Source organism: Haemaphysalis longicornis, unplaced genomic scaffold, assembly GCF_048455015.1.
Source record: "Haemaphysalis longicornis isolate Haplotype H1 unplaced genomic scaffold, Haemaphysalis longicornis Haplotype H1 scaffold_3, whole genome shotgun sequence".
In the NCBI taxonomy this organism is placed as follows: domain Eukaryota; kingdom Metazoa; phylum Arthropoda; class Arachnida; order Ixodida; family Ixodidae; genus Haemaphysalis; species Haemaphysalis longicornis.
The window spans coordinates 99074370-99093657 of record NW_027526335.1 but is presented as its reverse complement, the minus strand read 5'-3'; the positions used below and the strand labels follow the sequence as shown (position 1 = coordinate 99093657).

General features: G+C 48.1%; 1 protein-coding gene across 1 annotated transcript in view; it reads right to left on the bottom strand.

Annotated features, from left to right (window-relative positions):
• Positions 1-18462, bottom strand: part of LOC144174926 (uncharacterized) — a 29535-nt gene extending 11073 nt beyond the window's left edge. The window contains exon 1 of the mRNA XM_077703914.1: positions 18127-18462. Within this exon, the coding sequence (XP_077560040.1) occupies positions 18127-18129 (3 nt within the window). The 5' untranslated portion in view covers positions 18130-18462. The remainder of the gene's footprint in view (positions 1-18126) is intronic.
• Positions 18463-19288: the final 826 nt, after the last annotated feature.

Genomic DNA, 19288 nt, shown 5'->3' with positions numbered 1-19288 from the left:
GACAATTCCGGGAGTTTTAAGGCTCTCTGGTTGGCCTTGTACAGAGTGGGCTTTTGAAGTGTAAAATGAACGTGCTATTCATATCATGATGGCGAGATGAACGGAAATATTTTTACGCATGAAACACTCTAGGATGGTTGTTGCTTGTGGCATCAATAAAAGAAGATAGCTCAGTTTCGGGGTATGGTCCGAGTGTGAGGACGTTTAGCCGCACAGACAGACAAAATGTTTGAATTCGAGCCTCGTTTTTCGTCAAGAATACTCATTTAACCATTGAATATCCAATCTCCTAGTGAGCAGCTCTGTGTTGTCTGCATGCACAAACTACGTCTCGCGTGCTCGTCATGCGCTAGTTTCGAAAAATTAAAGCGAGCTGAGAAATTCATCAGGCGTCAACGAATGTGGCGATTGCGCGGTGCCTAGGCCATGAACAGGAGCGGAAAGGTTCCGCCGGTGCGATTATACCTGAACCACGCGTATATAGTTAGCCGATCGAAGTCGGGCCAGTGCCGACAAAATTCCGTGCCATAGCCGTGCAAGCGCTCGCTCGCTCGCTCGGGCGGTCAGCCGCGAAGCTCTCTTCGTTGGCCCACCAGCGTGTGGCCAGCACTTGCGGCGGGGGCGCTATTGGGGACGCAGGTCGCGTACGGCCCGTCGACCTTGAGGGGCCAGCCTGTTCTTTTCATCTCCATCACTGTTATCGACTGCAGCGGTCCCTCCGGCGGCGGCCACGGCCGGCAACCGACCGACCGCGTACGGTGGCCGGCGAGCCCAGGGCCTGCGTGTACACGTATTGTGGACGCGTGCAGTGCCCGTGCGCGCTCAGGAGTGCGAGCACGTAGTACGCAGTCCATGGAAACCGCGGTCACCGCGAACCGAAACTGTAGGGAAACAATAAAATAGCGGCGATAGCGGCTATGCGGGGATTCCACGTGGAGAAGTCGCTCGAGCCTGTGTACTGTGAGCTGGTCTGTGGAGTTGTAACGACAATAGAGCGTAGTTTCCGTTCGAAGCAGTGCCGCCGGTTTTGAGAGCATGCGTGGCACAGGCGAAAAGTCTTCAGTGCATAAGATACTTTCTTAAATCCTATACGTACTACATAAACTCACCTGTCGCCCTGAAACGCTTGGTGTGTCACGCTTTCGGCGCATACAAAAATGTTATGAAGAAAAGGCGACAGAGAATTTATAATTTGATATCTGACTCCTTATTGACGCCTCCCTAAAATGTCTTTCAAGCAATGCACTTATGTATAGTAGCAAAGTAAACTTTCAAGGGGATTTGTTTAAAGCGTTTTAAAGGGATACATTGGGTTTTATACAAGAGTGCCTCTAAACGTTATTTCCGCAGAGCACGTGCGATCTTTAGAGAGGACTTGGCATATGTAGCGATTCTTAGGAGGACATCGGTGTAACAAAAGACCCTGGAATTGCGGATTAGAAGTTCAGAAACTAGGAGAATGCTAGAGGAGAGTTGTCATACCCTTCCGATGTAAGCAGATTAGGGGACACTTCAAAGCATGGGAGTAGAGTGCCTTGCCGCTAAAACGAAGTCGCCAGTCGCGCGATTCGACGGGCCCCAGGATCTCAAACCGGCACAGTCAACACACTATACATAGGACCGATGAGAACCGTGCTGAAGTGGAAATCTCTCAATTTTCTTTTTATTGGCGCAGCCCCTTAGGGGCTGGGGCTGTTGGCGTCTCCCTTCGTCGTCGTCGTAATCGTCGTCTCATGTAGTCACGGTGCGAAAACACCGGGAAACTCGTTTACGCCTCGGGCTAGAACGTAACACGTTCTAAAAAACACGGGGACACTCGTTTACGCCTCGCGCTAGAGAGCTTCGTGCTTCAAAGACAAGAGAATTTTACAGCAAAGCTGAATAGCTCTACCCCCCCCCCCCCCCCCCCCCAATGATCTCATCTCCGTTGGCAAAAACGCCAAGGCGCCAAGAATGCACTTTTACACTGCATGCTTCTCCCCCCCTCAGGTTTCCCGTTAGTGGAGATTGTCCGGAATTTTTTGAAGTACAACGCCCCTTCCTCTCCCTCTGAGATATCCCCACAGGGAAAGCGCATGACATCTGTGCGGGCCAGGATCCTTAGGTGATATGCTTAGAAGGCGTAGGTTTTGAGCAATGTACCCCACCGCGTAACTGAAGACAGGCCACACACTTTTCAGTACATTTTAGCTGTAACGGTTGTTTTCGTTTCCTCCGCGGCAGGTTAGAGTAAATTTTCCCGTCGACGACGCGGTACACAGCCTGTACGCTATTTTTCGAGTCCAGTTGAAACTCCGAATTGAATCCAGTTGAAACTCTGGAGGCTTCCCACCAAAGCAGTCGGTCACAGTCGGCATATTTATCGAAATGTAAATTTATGCACATTCTAACATTAAACTGATATCCAGCCAAACGTAACTATACAAAACATGTTGCAATGCCTTTTCTTTTTAGGACAGGTGACCCAACATTGAGGCATGAAGCCCTTCCGTAAAGGGGGTAGTCACAGATAACGGAAACCGAGCGCTATGCCCCCGAGGTGGAAACTGTAGGGTAAGTGTTCGTTAGCGCTCGTGCGAGTTTCCTCGTCTTCGGCCACACATGTACTTGAGGCATACTTTTCCCAGTGCACCCGTGCCACCTGCGTACAGGTTCTCAGTTGCTTACATTTCGCGAAGTTGTTTTTCTTGTCAGCGACGCAAAGAGGCTTCGCATACCCGGCTGCTCAGAACTCCCCATTTGCTCTTTATATATAAAAAAAGCAACTAGCCAGTAGCTGGGTCAATGTTACTGGATATTTTCCTGTTGTCAAACTCCGCGACGCCGCATGTCTCTGTTTAGACGGGTACTCCGCAGGAAAAGCTAACGTTAATGCCGCAGCAGGCAATAGCAGTTACACTGATCACCTCTTCAACTGGCCCTTGAAACAGTCAATTTATGACTGGCTCATGCTAGTTCCGCTAAAGCGTAACTGGCACAGTAGACAGGCTTATCTAACTTCTCATGACCAGTACTTTCCAGAATTTACCCGAATCTCGCAGAGCTGCAAAGAGCGAGAAGTTCGGTCTAAGTGACGAAGTCGCGTAACAGCAATTTAAACGGATCAAAAAAATATACGCACCCATGCCATGTGCTTGAAATACGAATTACGCACGCAATGATTCAAAACTTATTTTTCTCTTGATTTATTCACCCTACTGTTCCCTCCCAGCTTAAAAATATCATTTTAAGGCTTCCCTTCTTTAAAAACAGCCATCCTGTTTATTGTTCTCAAGTATTCTTGGGGTTTGAGTGTATATAGTAGCGGGTTAAACTTCCGCGAAATGCATGCGTTGACCACCTCGATTATCCGATTTCTTAACAGAATTATAAATACGACGCTTCCACGTAAGTGTCCTATAAAATCAATAGAAAAACTGCCCAAGAAATCAATTTCAACCCAATATAAAACGCTTAAGCGTCGAAAAGCGGCGATGAGAAGATTCGTATCCATTGTGACAATAGTTCCTGCTTACGTTGACGCAGAACCTGTCGCTAGGCTAAATAATTGGGGAACAACTTCAGTTCTGGGGTTTGATGTCGTGCTGGTAAACCTGTACTCGAAGTAGCAATTTTGAATTTTTGTTAAGATATTGCTTTGATTAGGGCCCAACAATCGGCGCTGCATGCTTTCTAAATTTGATTGAGTGATTGTAGGGTTTAACGCGCCGACGCAACGCAGGAGATGACTCGCGCCGTTGTGAAGGGCTCAGTATTAAGTTTGACCACCTGGGGATCTTTAACATGCGCCGAAATCTCGTACACACGGGCGTTTTTGCTTTTCGCCTCCATCAGAAAAGCGGCCGCCGCGGCCTCGGAATTGAACCCGCGTCCTTGGCCTCGGCAGTACAACGCCTTAGCCACTGAGCCACCACTTAATTTGAAAAGCGTTCACCTATTGGCCATTTACCTTGGAAAAGTGTTCACCTAATGACCGGCCACTGTTTCTTCAAGAGGATGGACCGAAATACAAAACTCCCGGAATACAATAATTCATACTGCGTTAACTAATGCCTCTAATTGATCCATAGCAGCGCACTATACGTTGTGAATGCGAAATAGACGAATAGGTTTTCGGTGCTGTAAATTTAAAATATGAAAGATGGCTCATGTCATTCAGCCCCTCCCCCCCCCCCCCTCTCCCTTTCATTACATTTTCGAAGAAACCATGCAGGCAGCTTTTATGTCCTTTAAAATACCACGTGGTACTTCATTTAAACGAAAAAAATTTTTTTTGCAGCTACACGTTCGCAGTTTAGCACAACAGGCGGACAACCAAGTCGTCGCCGGAAGACAACGAGCTTAACCGAGTCATAACAACTTAATGGAGGTACCGTTTAGCGCCTTCAGAAATGCGTATGCCGTACAGCGAGCAACGAATGAAACCCAGGAAACGAATTAGGAGCCATTACACTCGGTGAATGGGGAGGACAAGCGAAGTTTTATACACACATTACACACATCACACACACAAGGTGAGGCAGCGCACACGCGTTTATTTTTTTTATTTTCCGCTAATCAAAGGGACACTGGCGTTGTGATTGCTCAATAAAACTTGGAAGAACTTGAGTTTTATTCTCGCGGGCGACGTCCGGCTGTCCGTTTCCCTCCCATAGAATCCCATGTGCTAAAACGTAAGAAACTTCCCTGTGAACTACCTAATCATGAAAAGTAAATATAACTCGCCGTAATAAGGTATGCACGACGCGGTTTTTCTCAGACATTCATCATACCTTAGCACGTTGCCTCGTGAAATACCTTACAGGGATGCGGCCGTCAGGTAGAGTACAAATTGTAGTGGACATTTAAGTGTCCCGGAGTCTTCTGTCCCCGATAGCGTGTTCTCCCCATTAGGTTTTGTGCTGGCGGGATTACGATGCGGCGCGGTCGCCAGAAGGGATGGACACGCAGTTACGCCAACCTCCTAGAAATTAGAAGGTTGTTCTGGTAACGAAACTCCGTGATTTAACTGCCCCGCATCAAGCTACGGAGTCAACGCTATCGCGGCACGGGTGTGCGCTTTGGCGCCTGGCCGGGTAAGACCACGACCGCTTTCAACAACCGGCTTTTCTGTTCCGTCTGCACCCGACAGATCCGAGCACCTCAACCTACGACGTTCGGATCAGTCGATTTAAAGATAACTCCAGAAAAAAAAAAATAAAAATAAAACCAAACGACTCTTCTAAAGGGGCCCTACTTGGGCAAGGTTTTCAAAGTATGTTCTGAAGTTTTAACCCACGGAAAACCGTAGATAATAGTCCTCAATGTGGAAACAGGCAAATGTCGTGGAGTCATATAGTAACTGCCTACATTGACGTAAAAACTCGTTTTCTTCGAACATCCCATAAGGCTGACCCGCTCCGCAGTGGTAGAAGTAGAATAATATATGGAGTGGGAAGGAGTGAGGTGTAGTTTAAAAATGGAAGGCTGGGAGGGGTTCATACTCTTCTGGCTGCAATAGCACCTTGCGTCATTTTTTTTTAGTCATTTATTCGTCCCTGCAAAGAACTTGCGATTCCCGGCTTCTCATGGAGTTTGATCCAACGTCTCCGTTAAATAAAACTTACCCTATATATGCATGCACATTGCGCTTTTATCCTTGCCGAGTTGCACAGTAAAAAAGAAAAAAGAAATAAATTAAATGTGCTCTTCTACTTTCCTTTTCACTCTGGGTATACGCACCTGAAAGCGCGCAGTGCACGACCGAAGCGGTAGCATAAATATGTAGATATGTTCTCGAGGCCGGAAGAAACCATTTAAGTGCGCTCTGCTTGCTCCACTTTATCGACAAGCGTGTACTTAAAAGTCTCGAGAGGCGTATCGTATTCATGCGGGGCCAATATTTCGCCAACATGTCCTTTGTCCCTCGGTACTCCGCTCTGCTCGCCTGCGCGCCACTCACCTTCCGCCCCAATACCGGTATTTTCTCCCTAGATTCCGTTCAATCTAACATACACATCCAAGACAAAAATGCTTGTGCGCCGCGTGACAGCCATAAGATCCCCGCTACGGGACTGCCAGATCCGCACATTACTTCGATATTAAGAACCCAAACATATGCGTCTGCGTGTGGTCATATATCAAAAGTGGGTAACGGCTCTACAAGATGCATTTGAGTAGGCATTGTTGTTTACGAGGGGGTTCTCCTCCAAAGCAGAACAAAAGAGTGACCCGCGAGCGGAAGACGCGGGCGTATGGCTCAGTGGCTGCCTTCTCTTCTCCGGGCACGCGCGCACGCGTTGGGAATGACGACGAAGATAATGGCTGTGCCGGGCCCTGCGCTGCTGCTATTGTTTGTCCCAGCCCTGCTCGCGATCGTGCGCGCACTGCGTCCGAGTTGCGTGCGGGCCGAACACAACGCTTAGGCGCTGGCAAATGTCAGGCGCTGCGGCTTATGGTAGGCTGCTCCGGTAGGCAGTCCATCATGTGGGTCAAACGTTTCACTCTGAGAACGACGCGAGCGAGTTTGACTTTCACGCCTCGTCGCTTTTACTGCGCGTTACCCCGTAACGAGGGAGAGCGCGCTCTTTACTTCCTGAGTTTCACCGCCTCTTGGGATTGCGGCTGTTTGCAACGTGAACTGTTAAGTGATTCTTAGTGTAAGCATCACTCTGGGCTGCCGCCTGGCAATCCAGTGCGCGTGCTCGAGTTCGTTGCTATTAGAGATAATGTCAGCGCTAACTGTTTACCAAACGCCTTCATGGAAGCTATGACGGAGAAGGTGGGAACCATTCGTTTTATGTTAACGTTCGTTAACGTTCCTATTCTGCGATTACCATGTACCTCCACCTATGTTTGTTTGTTTGTTTGTTTGTTTGTTTGTTTGTTTGTTTGTTTGTTTGTTTGTTTGTTTGTTTGTTTGTTTGTTTTTGACAAATCAGCGCTTGCGAGTTTAGGGCATCCAAATATCAGCTAATGGTTGGAGAACAAATGACAACTTGCTGTTTCTGCTCAAGGGGAAAGTTCTCGCACGTTGGAAGGGGTTCTCACTTCGCTTTGTTTAAAATAGGGAATCACTGATAATGAGGCAGCGAAGTATGCATTCACTGAGCATATTATCGCTGAGAGGCGACGTCCTTTGGGCCAACGCAGGCATTATATGACGTTGACTTTCTATGTTAGGGAGGAGCAAACTAGTGTGTTTCCGGCACTATCTGGACATATCTGTGACGTGACGTTAGAGCTAGGCGAAATGCAAACGCCACAACGCGAACATGATTCTGCGCATTTCGGGATTTTGTTGAGAGTTCGATTAATGCCGCGTGTGACTCATTATGATAAAGTGCTTACTTGCGCTTTTCGGAATAGCGCCAGAACACCATCATTTGACTTCCAGGAATCAGAATATTGAGTTTTTTCTTGGGCACGTGTACATGTTGAACTTCGAGCTTCTTTTCATTGTGACAGTACATGCCCTTTAGTAGTTTCCGCTGTCTTTCTAAATGGACTGCCCTCTGACCCGGTGCTAATGGATGTTTTCTCCAAAGGGCCGCGTAGAACACTCAATTTTTCCGACGAGGGCGTTTACTCTCGTTTACTAGTGAAAACAACGCGTGCACATTCAACAGCGCGCGCACGTGCCCAAATCAAAATAAACGAAAAGGAAAAGGCAGTCTTTAGTATAAGCCATAACAAAAGCTATTCTACGCCACGCACGAAAGTGATTTCCTCTGGTATCTCTCATGGCTGGCGTCGCGTCCTGCCAACTCTGTCCCTGCCGCGTCTTATTCCTTCGCCGTATGACAGGCAGCGAAAGTTTGGCCAGTCGCCACGAGAGTGCGGGAACGGGCTCGGGAGCAGCGTAATGGCATGTCTCCCCGTGATGCCTGAGTCAGTAGGCGCCAACTTTTCATTCATGTGTCAGGTGACGTCATTTGTCGCGCCGGCATCCTTTGGTTCTCGTTCGGTAAGCGCCGATGTGCCTTCATTTCTGTTGCATCCGGGCGTTCCCAAAGGTGCAATGTTTAACCCTCTGTCATTCACTTCGTACGCGGAGCCCCATAGTGTGCTACGCTTACGACCAACTGTCCGTGATTTTCGGTGACTCAGGTCCGGTACTTAATTTGGGAATAGCTTGTCAAATTTGTTGGAGCGAAAGCTAAGCTGTTCCAGCCGGAACAATGGTTCTCGTTTGCGCGAGTTCGCGTCATTGAAGGTATGAACTCCTGCCAAGAAGGTGTCGTGTATGGAGCTTGCTTGCGCCGTGATGCGACGACAACAACTTATTCAGAAAATGGAGTCGTGCTACTGCATCATACAGAATACGGTTATTGCTCGGTATGACGCAAATGATGGTGTTTAAAGCTCGTGAGAAAATTGTATGTGAAACAGGAGTTGATGCGGGGGAGTATTCGGGGAAGCACGAAAGACATGGTTGTGGATAGTAATGAACAGTGGGATCATTTGAGCAAAGTTCAGGGGGAGCATGAGAAGAAAAGGGGAAGAGGAAGGTAAGCCATGGAAGAGGAGACCTTTAGAAAAACGGATGGGGAAATGAATGATGTATTAGTAATGCGAAGAGAGAGGCACGGGGGGAGGGGGGGGGGCAGTGGAGGAGGGTTATGTGTGTGTGTATAATCGCCGGAGAAAAAAGCCGCGAGCAGCGGAATGAGTTCGGAAAACGACAAAATTTGAACAGGTAAAACGCGCCTGTTATTGTTACGGCCTTTTGTGCCCTACCTTACCCTTTCCCCCACCGAGTAGCAGGTCGGTGTTGAAACTTCAGCAAACCTCTCGGCTTTCTTCTCTAATAAGGAGCCTCCTCTCTCTCTCTCTCTCTCTCTCTCTCTCTCTCTCTCTCTCTCTCTCTCTCTCTCTCTCTCTCTCTCTCTCTCTCTCTCTCTCTCTCTCTCTCTCTCTCTCTCTCTCTCTATCACTCTCTCTCTCTCTCAGTGCGTGTTTTATGTCTAGGGAGCAATTGCGGCTTGTCCTTTAATACCTTCTTCTCATTCTTACAGGTTTTAAATACCGGTAACACACGAGGAACGGGGTTCAAAGTAGAGAAGAACAGGAGAAGATCGGAATGTTTCGTATCGAGAACTTTCAACAGGAATATTCACGCGGAAAAGATTCCGAGAAGGTTAAGGAAGAATTTTTTCGGCACGCCCTAGCTACGAAGGAGTAATAGCCCATGATTTCTCGAGAACAAAAAATCATGCACTCCTCTGCCTAACGACGACAATGGCTGAACGCGAAGCTTTCTCGTGAGGGGTTCCTTGATTGTCGTCAGAGTTTAGACTTTGACTTGCAGACGGTTCGGACTTCGACTTGTTGAGCTTTAACTTTGACTCGCACGCAGTTTGGGCTTTTGGTCGCAGCGGCTTTAACATCCACCCTTCGGCATTTGATTTCTCACAAAGGAAGCTTCGAATTCAACCATGTTCGTCGTTAGACGGAGGAGTTCATGAATTTTCTGTCTGATTTTGCACGTTCATGCTCCCCTCTCCGAATCGAAACTGCATCGACCGTGCCGAAATGGCGCAATCGGATAGACGTCGGTTTCATTACGCGAAGGACCCAGGTTCGATTCCGACCACGGGAAACGTTTTTGTTTATGTCACTCCACCCTTGATCATAATCACCATTAGAGAAATTTGGCTTTCCTGCAGTGTGTTTTCGACACGACATACCTCATCACATAGAAGGCTTCGCTTTAAAAACTGGACTGCTGGGAACGCAACTGACTGCGCGGAAAGATATATTGGATTTAAAGGCATTTCAGGTTCCTGCCCCCCCACCTCCTCGGCGCTCAAGTACCGTGGTGGCGGTTGTTGTGTGGAATCAGGCGGGGTTAGCCTGGCTGGATATGCCGGCAATTGCTCCGCCCAAGCTCCTCCTATTTAATCTATGTTAGGGTCCTTTCAGCACGAGTTTGCAGTTCCGTCTCCTGAAGAAAGTTTAGTAGAAATCACGACACATCTCTGCGCAGGATCCAACGACCCCATGGGAAGACGATGCGGCCCAGGATATTGTGTGGGGCTGCCAACTTTCGAATCGCTGAGACCATTGTAGTCCGCTCGACATCGTGCTATGGACAACACATTACACAGTGGTGTGCATCCCCTATCACTGCACATGACGAACACAGAACCGATCGCACGAGGCCAACCTTGAATACATAGATGCAGGCGTCCACGCAGACAACAATCTCTGACAACCTTCTCTTCTTTTTTACTCTTAAGATACCGTTTAGACACGCACACCTGCAGGTGAGTCATACAGACTGCGTAGTGTTTCCAAACGATGGTTCGGGACAGTCGGCGAATTCTGAGTGGCGCGAGCGTTAGTGCCGATCGGGTCACCAACCTCAGGAGGCAGGCGACAAGTTTTTTTTTTTATTCTTCTCGCGTTTGGCAGTCCGCGGGAGCCAAAGACATGTGGCGCGCCCGTCAGCGGTAATCTGCTTGTGAAGTCGTTTAGGGGGGGGGGTCCGCAAATTGTTGCTGTCGCTTCGGGTAAGCACAACCCAGTGGGAAACGAGGCGGCAAGGAGAAGCGACAACCGCACTTTTCCTGAGCCATTCCGGACAAAAGGCAGGGGCGATGCTATCGAAGCCGCCTCTGAAGTTGCACCCCGGAGGGGGGAACTCGTTGTACCGCCAATCTTTTTTCTTTTCTAATTGGAAGGGTTGTGGTGGCAGCTATGCGGGAGCTTTTCTCTCTTCGCTTTCTCAAGAGGGACTATCGTGTCCCATCCTCTACTTGCTACGTGGAGCGGAATCTGTGCGTGTGTATGCATGTGTGTGCGTTACGTGCGTGTGCGTGCGTGGTGCCCTCCTCCTCCCTACACGAATTTCCCCCTTCCATGATTTTTTTCTCGTACTTTAAATGCTAGCGACATGTCTCGTGAAGCAGGCACTTATACATATCACGGCTACTCAAATGCGAAGAGAAATGTGTTTCAAGATGCTATTAATTTTGTGGCCAGCACTTACAAAGGCGCGTCAGTAACGCATACGAAACCTGCAGGAACCCAACGTAGCCCACTAAAGGAAATCATTTACCTCTCGCAATGCAAAATTGCATATGACGAGACACCAACGAAGTAACTTTGCTCGTGGCAAAAACCAGTAGGCAATCTCCGATCCGGATAGATAGAACAAAATTTTGTCAGCCTATAGAGGAGACGCAAACCTTTCTGGTATGGTAAACTCTGCTTCTCGGTGGCAACAAGGTGCGTGCGCAACGTTTTCCAGTTATATTTCGCATCGCTGGCAGGGCGGAATGTACCTGAGACAAGATTCAAAAATTTAGTTCCAGCAGCTGGCAGTTTGTTTTCTCTGGGAAGGTATGATAGAAATGAGGCGCCATTTATGTAGATACCCTTATTTACAGCAACGTTCAACTATATGAAAATGTGTCATGCTAGATTCAACTGTAGGCCAACGTGTCATGCTAGCTTCCCAGGTGTAGAAATTAGTTTTATTTCCCAAATAACGTGCTACGTTTCAGTTACTTATACCCGCCGCGGTGGCTCAGTGGCTGAGGCGTTGCGCTGCTGAGCACGAGTCGCGGGTTTGATTCCCGGCCGCGGCGGCAGCTTTTCTGATGGAGGCGAAAAGCAAAAACGCCCGTGTGTACGAGATTTCGCGCACGTTAAAGATCCCCAGGTGGTCAAAATTAATCCGGAGACCTCCACTACGGCGCGCCTCATCGCCCGCGTTGCGTCGGCGCGTTAAACCCTAAAATCAATCAATTTTAGTTACTTATAGGGGTCTTAAAATAAATCCCTTTGCAGCATGTTCCATCTCCACGGTGAGACGCAATGCTTCCCAGTGTAGGGCTATTTACGCTATGGTCATAGTGAACGTGCTAGGTTAACATGGTTTTGCATTACGATAAACTAGACGGACGTGAATTCATTTAGCTGTACAGACAGATCTGACAACTTCATTGATGTCGGAACAAAAGGGTTGAACAGCTTCTATTGAGGTCTACCGTAGAGGTATTGTAACTTCTATGCACGTTCTACATACATTCATTGACACATGAAATGAGAACACGAAAATATGTACCAAACCATGCAAAATCAAGAAATATGGATAGTGAAGATAAAATAACGGCCCACTTAGCGACATACTTGGAAAGGCGCATTTTAAAATTTTGTTACTGTAAGGAACGCACGCAGAAATTCAACTTTCACGGAAAGACATCGCACTTTTTGGGTAATCTGATTGATATTTTTGTGTTCGCTTTCCATTTGTCCATGACTGTACATGTCTGCGAAGAAAGATGTAGAGGTGTGCCCCATATCATGTCATTCCTTTAAGGTTTAGCGTATTTGGATCGCCAAGTTGTGCAACTTCTCGAAATTACGTGCTGTAATCCTAAAAAAATTACAACACCCATGGACAGAATATTTCAACCACAATTGTACGCCATTTCATTGTACAAACTTTTATAAAGTCTAAGAATTCCATAATCCCAGGTGCACATGCGCAGTTAGGTCAGCCTGTCGACTCCGTAAATACTAGCGCCGTTCAAACAGTCCTGTGATAGCATGCATGGGTACTCTTTTAAAACGAAGCGGTTACGAAGGTCTGCATCGACGCCAAATTTATTATCCCTGACTTCTGCTTGTGTGTAAAGGTATGTATCGACGCCAAATTTATGATCAATGACTTCTGATTGCATATGTACACAAACTTCAGTGAAGAGTATCCACGTCTTCTGTTCTCCCTGCAAGCCAGACTCCTGTTGAATTGTTGCATCGTGGGACTGCGCTTTGCGCCATCCGCCCGAGTTCTTTGTCCGGGCAGTTTTCTTTTTTTAGTCCCTCCCTTTATTCGAGTCTAATCTCCGGAAAGCTGATTAGCAAATGGTGCCGTTGGTGCCGTAGCGGTGGCCGTGTGGAAACGCTCCGACCGGGCACGGTTTCTGTTAATGACCTCCGACTGCCGGGACCCCATGCGGGCGAGGACGCGCCCCGAGATAAACGGGTCGCCCTTTAGCGATCCACCAGGCTGGCACGGCCACCTCCACAGCCGCCTACTACGACCCCTGACGCCTGCGCATTTGTGTGCCATGAATGCATGCATGGCGAACCAAACGGCACGAGCGAAAGATGAGCAGGGGAAGGCAGTGGTAGAGGAAAACCTTGCGTGAATATGTGCTGCTCAGTCTCGTAATGCGTCTAAGTAATTTTGAGGGCTGGAAACCACCGGGGAATGGTCAAAAAACAAAATGCGCTGTAGCTGAGCCTTGCTAGCTCTAACCACATTGCGGGTGCAATGCGTAAATAATTAACGCGCGTACAAGAAGATAAAACAAGACGCCCGCTAGTCTGTGTCCTTTTGTTCCCCGTCCTTCTTCCCAGCGGTGACGTCCAGACACGTTACTACATTCACTACGTCGTTCAACTTTCAGTTACGCCCAAGTTGCGAGATCCGACGTCATTTCGCAGCTCTGTTCTGGACTTCGTGGTTGTGAAAGCAATGGCTGCAAGATCGTGGTAGAGCGTTAATTCAGCGAAATACCGATTAAGGACAAACCACGACGCTCGAAAACTGTTGAGAGCCGTCTATTCATGTTGCAAATTTGGATGACAGCACATTGTAAGGTTGAGAGCACGTAAGTGACAATGAGGTAAGAGACAACTTGCCGATCGCGATCAATGAAACGGTATTAATCACTCTGCTACTGTTTTACATGGAAATAAGTGGCGACGCACAAAGGGTGGCTGTTTTCTTTTTTTTTTAATGTCATTCCGTGGGTGTAGTTCTCTTTTTGTTTATATGCTATAAAGACTGAAGCTGAACAGGCCGTAGAAGGTTTAGCGGTGAAGGATAAATACACAAACCCTTCCGCGCCCGATACGCAAGAGCGTAGTGAAGTCCATTATTAGTTCAGACCGATGGCTTTCAAACACGATCGTGCAAGGTGAGTACGAATTAAGTTACAGGACAGGGCCTACCGGTTGCGAATTACGGTGGCTGTCGCATCGGGAGGAAACTTGATAAGTGCGGTTTGTCGCATGCGGTATAAGCGAATTGCGGGTTGCGCATCTGGCTTTGCACGTTTCGGTGTTAACTGTCGGCTTTGTTCTTCGGCATAAAGTGCGCCACCCAGAAAATAAAAGACATCGAAGAAACAGCGAAAGGAAATGAGAAACAAAATGTTTCAGCAGCAACGACAATGGTTAATTTGGCTGTAGCTCATTCGAATTAAACATGTTTGACATGCATGAGTACTAAACCTTACAGAATTTGTGAATTTGGTTACGAACCTACAAGACATTACTTTGGGGCCGCATACCGTATCTGAATAGCGTTGATGCCGTAAAAAAACTAGCATTTTTGCACGTGGGGAATCCGAGATTAGCGCGAGAGCGTGGCAGGGCATCTTGGTGATTCTTCGTTAGTCTTGAATTAGCAATGTTATAGGTGTGTTAAATTTGGTTATGTGTATACGGATCAGCAAAGACTTTAATACACCGCACAATTTAGAAGAAGTCCTTCCATCGGTGAATGCGCTCGTAGTGCGATTGGCACACGCATTCGACAGCGGCTGAAGGAGAGCCCAACGAGGCGGCAACGTGCCTGGACGTTGCCGAGCAAAGGAGGCACGGTCAACTCTTTCTTGCTGGCTCGGCATTCTTTCATAAGGCAATCTTTCGCTCAAGAGGCGTCATGCGCCAGTTTTTCGCTCATGGCGCCATCTAGCCCTTTCACTCTTAAACTCCAGTGAACTTTGCAACGTGTTGTACTGTTGAGCCGAGAAGTGGGCTTGAGGAACGCAGCTAGAACGTATAAAAAGTTGAAATAAATTGGCTGCATCTGACATTCATGTTAACTCTGACTGTAACGGAATTTTTTATTTCCCGCTGAGTGGTGTACTGTGTCAGGACTTGTGCAGCTACACACGACGCCGCTGGTTCAGAGCCAAATTGGTAACTCTTCAGTACTGATAGCGGCTAAAAATAAACCAGGAGTAGTTACTTTTCCGAATAATATATGTAAGAACCGAGAGTATGGTAGCATGCGTATGCACAATAAATACGCAAACGCCCCCAAAGCCCCATACTTCTTCTTAATGCAGCCATCATGTTTGTGCAAAGCGGGTGTCATGTCACCTTGCCTGTTGGGGGAGAAATCACCATTCCGCTGGATAACACGACAGTTCTTTTAAAAGGGTAGTTGTCACAATCTCTCTGCTCAAGGGAAACAATCGCTTGTCCGTCTATGCGGCGCTGTTTTCTTATCCATCCTTGTATTTTTTAGGAAGCGGAACAGCACTTCCGCCCTTCCCCGCATCTGTGAGGACAGGGATGACGGTCACTGCTTCTGGTGGTCTTCACCCCCCTAATCTTTCCGGGATTTCACGTGGAGGGGATGTCATGGTTGGCAGCAGCGATGATAGGCTGCCATTCCGATTCGTACGGATACATTTTCCCTTGAGGCCATGCATAGACCATGTTTGATAACACTTTCCCTGTCGAGGACACGATTAGTAAGAAACTTGCGGGGACCCGAACTCAACAGTTCGCATTACAGCTCACAATGTCGACATTTATTTCGACAATGTCGACATTTAAACTGCAATTTTCCAAGAACCTTCAGACTTCCAAGCTCATTTTATACTTCCTTGAAAATTTCGTTTTTTGTCAAAGTTTCGTTTTTTCACAGCAGCGTGTTCAAAGTTTCGGTTTTCAAAGCAGCGTGTACAAAATTTCATTTTTCGTTTTCGCCGTCAAATTTTGCTAGGAGTACTAACAAGTTACTCAACTTTTTCAGTAATAACCCATGCCACAGCATAAAGAGCCCTTTCTAGACAAATTCTTGTGGGTTACCCTCTCCTATTCTTTGTTAATGCGCCACTGGCAGGAATGGCAGATACAGGACAACATTTTTTTTGTTACCGGCTATTAGGGGGTAAAATGAGCTTTGAGCCATTGGTTGGGGCACACAGGTATCGTAATGTAAGGAAGTTGTAATAGCAGCTGCATTTATGTCTATTATTGGCAAAGATTCCGAACATGCAGGTGTCGATGCAGGGAACACGACAACGCTGTGCTGTCCCCGTTAGTGTGTGACACAAAAATTACTCAGAAACCAACAAGCACATGGCAGGAATAATAAAATGAAGGCTTCTTTTAGGCGGTCTTGTTTTCTTTTGTTGTTTAGGCTCGTACTCGTCCTAGATTACACATTGCGGTACATGTTCCTTCAGAACAGTTTCTTGTAAAGCGTGCGGCGTATCCCTTCCTCGGGTATGATCAAGGTTAGCAGGGTTAGCTTCTTACACTAAAGCTCGCTTACATGGCTCCGTGGGGAAAACCCTCAGTGTGGTCGGACAGTCCATGTTTGGTGGTTTTATAATTACAAAAGTTCGCATAGTATCGGTGTCTGAAACAGCGTTGGGTTCCAAAATCTTCAAAATGTTGGTTTTCGCTCAACTGAGCGTTATCATTCAATGTGAGTTAGTCCGCGCGCAGTCTGTACGGGTTGCATGAACTTGCAGTTCGCTTAATTGTACCCTTGCGGCTTGCGACTGCGCTGTCGAAGCCTACTTCACGTAGTGGGAGGGAGGGGAAACAAAAGGAGGCACTTTTTTGGGTAATTTTTTTTTCGCCATAAACCATGCGTGAATATTCCGTAAAGCCTCAAAACATGGCCCAGATACATTGTAAGTATTAACATAATAAATATTTACCCAGCTATCGTAACTATAGTGTTCCTTCAACGACAGACTGCACAAACAAACTATCCTTGACCCGAGCGCGCGAGGCCTGAACGCAAAGGGCTGCACGGGTTATAACGGGATGCAGAGTGGAACGTCCCACGCACGCCTCGTTTGAAAACTCCGCGCGGAAATGGTCGAGTTGAGCGTGGACAGAATTTTAACGAGGTAGCGCTCGCCTCTGCGCTCCCGGCGTTATCGTCTTAACGACGGTGAAAGCTGCGCCGCGAAAGGAAGCCGCTGGTGTACTGGCCTTTAGGGCAAAAGTTGACTCGCGCGTACGACCTGCCGTCTATTGATCGATATGCGTGACTGTTTCTGATATCGAGGTATGTGCCTCTTTGTCCGGATGCCGAGTATAAGGTCAAAACCTCGTATTAGGATGAGTCAGTATTAGGATATTGCGACACAGCACAAATCGAAGGGCGTTAAAAAGAAGAGGTGAAGATGACAGTGCAAAGCAACTCTTTCGTAAAATGTATCCTTTCTATCTGTCTCTCTATACCTTTTCCTATGCTGAGATCCATTTCCCTCTTTGCAAGGCTGTGTCCTTAACTGTTCCTTGGAATGAAATGAAGCCTCTGGGAGTTTATTGTGCTTGTTGTTCGAAGGTACAATACGGAGCAAATTAAACGCGAACACGAAAATATGGATCAGAACACGCAAAATTGAAATATTGTTCGTTGAGGTCTAATAATGTCGCGCTATTGGTATATTCGAAAAGCCACATTACCGGACTTCGTTTTTGTAACCAAGCCACGTGTCATTTTGACTTACATGGAAAGAAATCGCGCTATTTGCGTGTTCTGATTCATATTTTCGTATTCGCGTTTCATTTGCCGCGTATTGTACATTATTGTTATTGGTGAAATACGCGTTCTTAAGAATAGTCTGCCCTTTTTCGTGGCCTACAGAATTCATTTTGAGGACCGCAACTGTAGAACACCTCCACCTGAAGTTATCCTGGGGGAAACTTCTGGAGCGTGAGATAATTTAATTTCTCTGTCGTTTATGTTGAAAGAACAGAGATTACATAGAGCTCGAGGTACATTTGAGAAGGGGCAGATGGGAATCAACACCAAGCAAAATATTTACTTCCTATTGCCCTGATTCTCGGAACTGGATCCAGCTCACACGGTGGCGCACAGCCGGGAGAAATAAACTAGAAGCGCTCACAAGCACTTCCACCAGTATCGCATCGGCTTTTACATACAAGATACCCCTGTGTTTGAAGAAATGTAAACAGATGCGTGGGGCACGAATACCATGCAATCGTCTTCCTTTTCAAATTAAAGCTTCTCTCAACTTAAGTCGTTCTCCCCTCCTGCGAGAATAACGACATCACACCAAAAGCGGAGGAACTCGCCGTCTCACCAAGAGGTAAGTCGGACGACACGGGGCCACTGCTTACCATATTCGCAGAATCAAGGACGGTGCTTGTTGACACTCGACGGGCTTTCCGCAAGGATCCGGAACGAACCACAGAAGTTCGTGAAGAAAGGTTCGAGGGATCTCAATTCGAGAAAGGTAAAGGTGAAACGGCGGCTCCTCTGAGTTGTCGTCGACCGTGCGATGATGTACAATCGTTGAGGGGAAAATGGAATGTTCTCCGCACTGGGAACGATACAATTTGCGCGCGAGCGTTGGCGTCGGAGTCTCGACCGGGGTGAGGACGGAAGAAGAGTAGTGGAGGACCCGCGCTCGGTGTGAGCGATCGGCTTGTACTGGCGTTTCCGAAGGATGGCACGTCGGCTTTACGGCGGACGACCCTTCCTTCCTCCCCTCTTCCCTCCCCTTCTCCGGTGGCTTCTGCTCTTTGTTGGCGCCCTCGCCCTCCGCCGGGGCCAGCCCCGGTCGACTGAGTGCCCCCCTCTCTTCCTTTGCCCCACCTGGGGCTCACCCTCCCAGGTAGCGCGGCCGCTGAGCGAGCCGCTCACGAAGGGGGGGAGGTGAGCCCGCGCCTCCGCTGCAGTTAACGGGGGGGAGGGAGGGGTGCACTGGGAGGGGGAGATGTTTGGGCGCTTGCTCGTCGGAGGACCCGGCTCTCCGTCCGGTGTCTTGCCCAGCGGCCGCTTGATTGGCGCCGGAGATGAGGAGCGGGAGAGCGGAAGGTATGCTGTGTTCTCCGTGCTCCCTCCTCGTCGCCGCGCGGATTGTCGTCGTAACGATGCTCATCTTGACCGGAACCACGCAGCCCGCCGGTCGGACGCCGTGTTTGGCGCGACGGGGCGCCGGACGAACCCATCCGTGGGTCTAGGAAGGCCTCAAAGGCACGCAGCTCCAGACGCTCTTCTTCATCGCTGTTTCCTTCTCGTTATGCTTGGGTCGAAAATTATTTTTTGCGGTGGTAGTACCTCGTGGTCAGCAAAATGCGCTTGTGACGGGCTTGATGTGCCCTTCGTTCACATTGCGAACGAAGTTCCAGAATGACGAAGAAACGATCGAAAGCTCCCATTTGGATTAGTTTTACTCGAAGTCTTGTGCTGACTGATTGATTGTAGGGTTTAACGCGCCGATGCAACGCAGGTGATGAGGCCCGCCGTAGTGGAGGGCTCCGGATTTATTCTGACCAC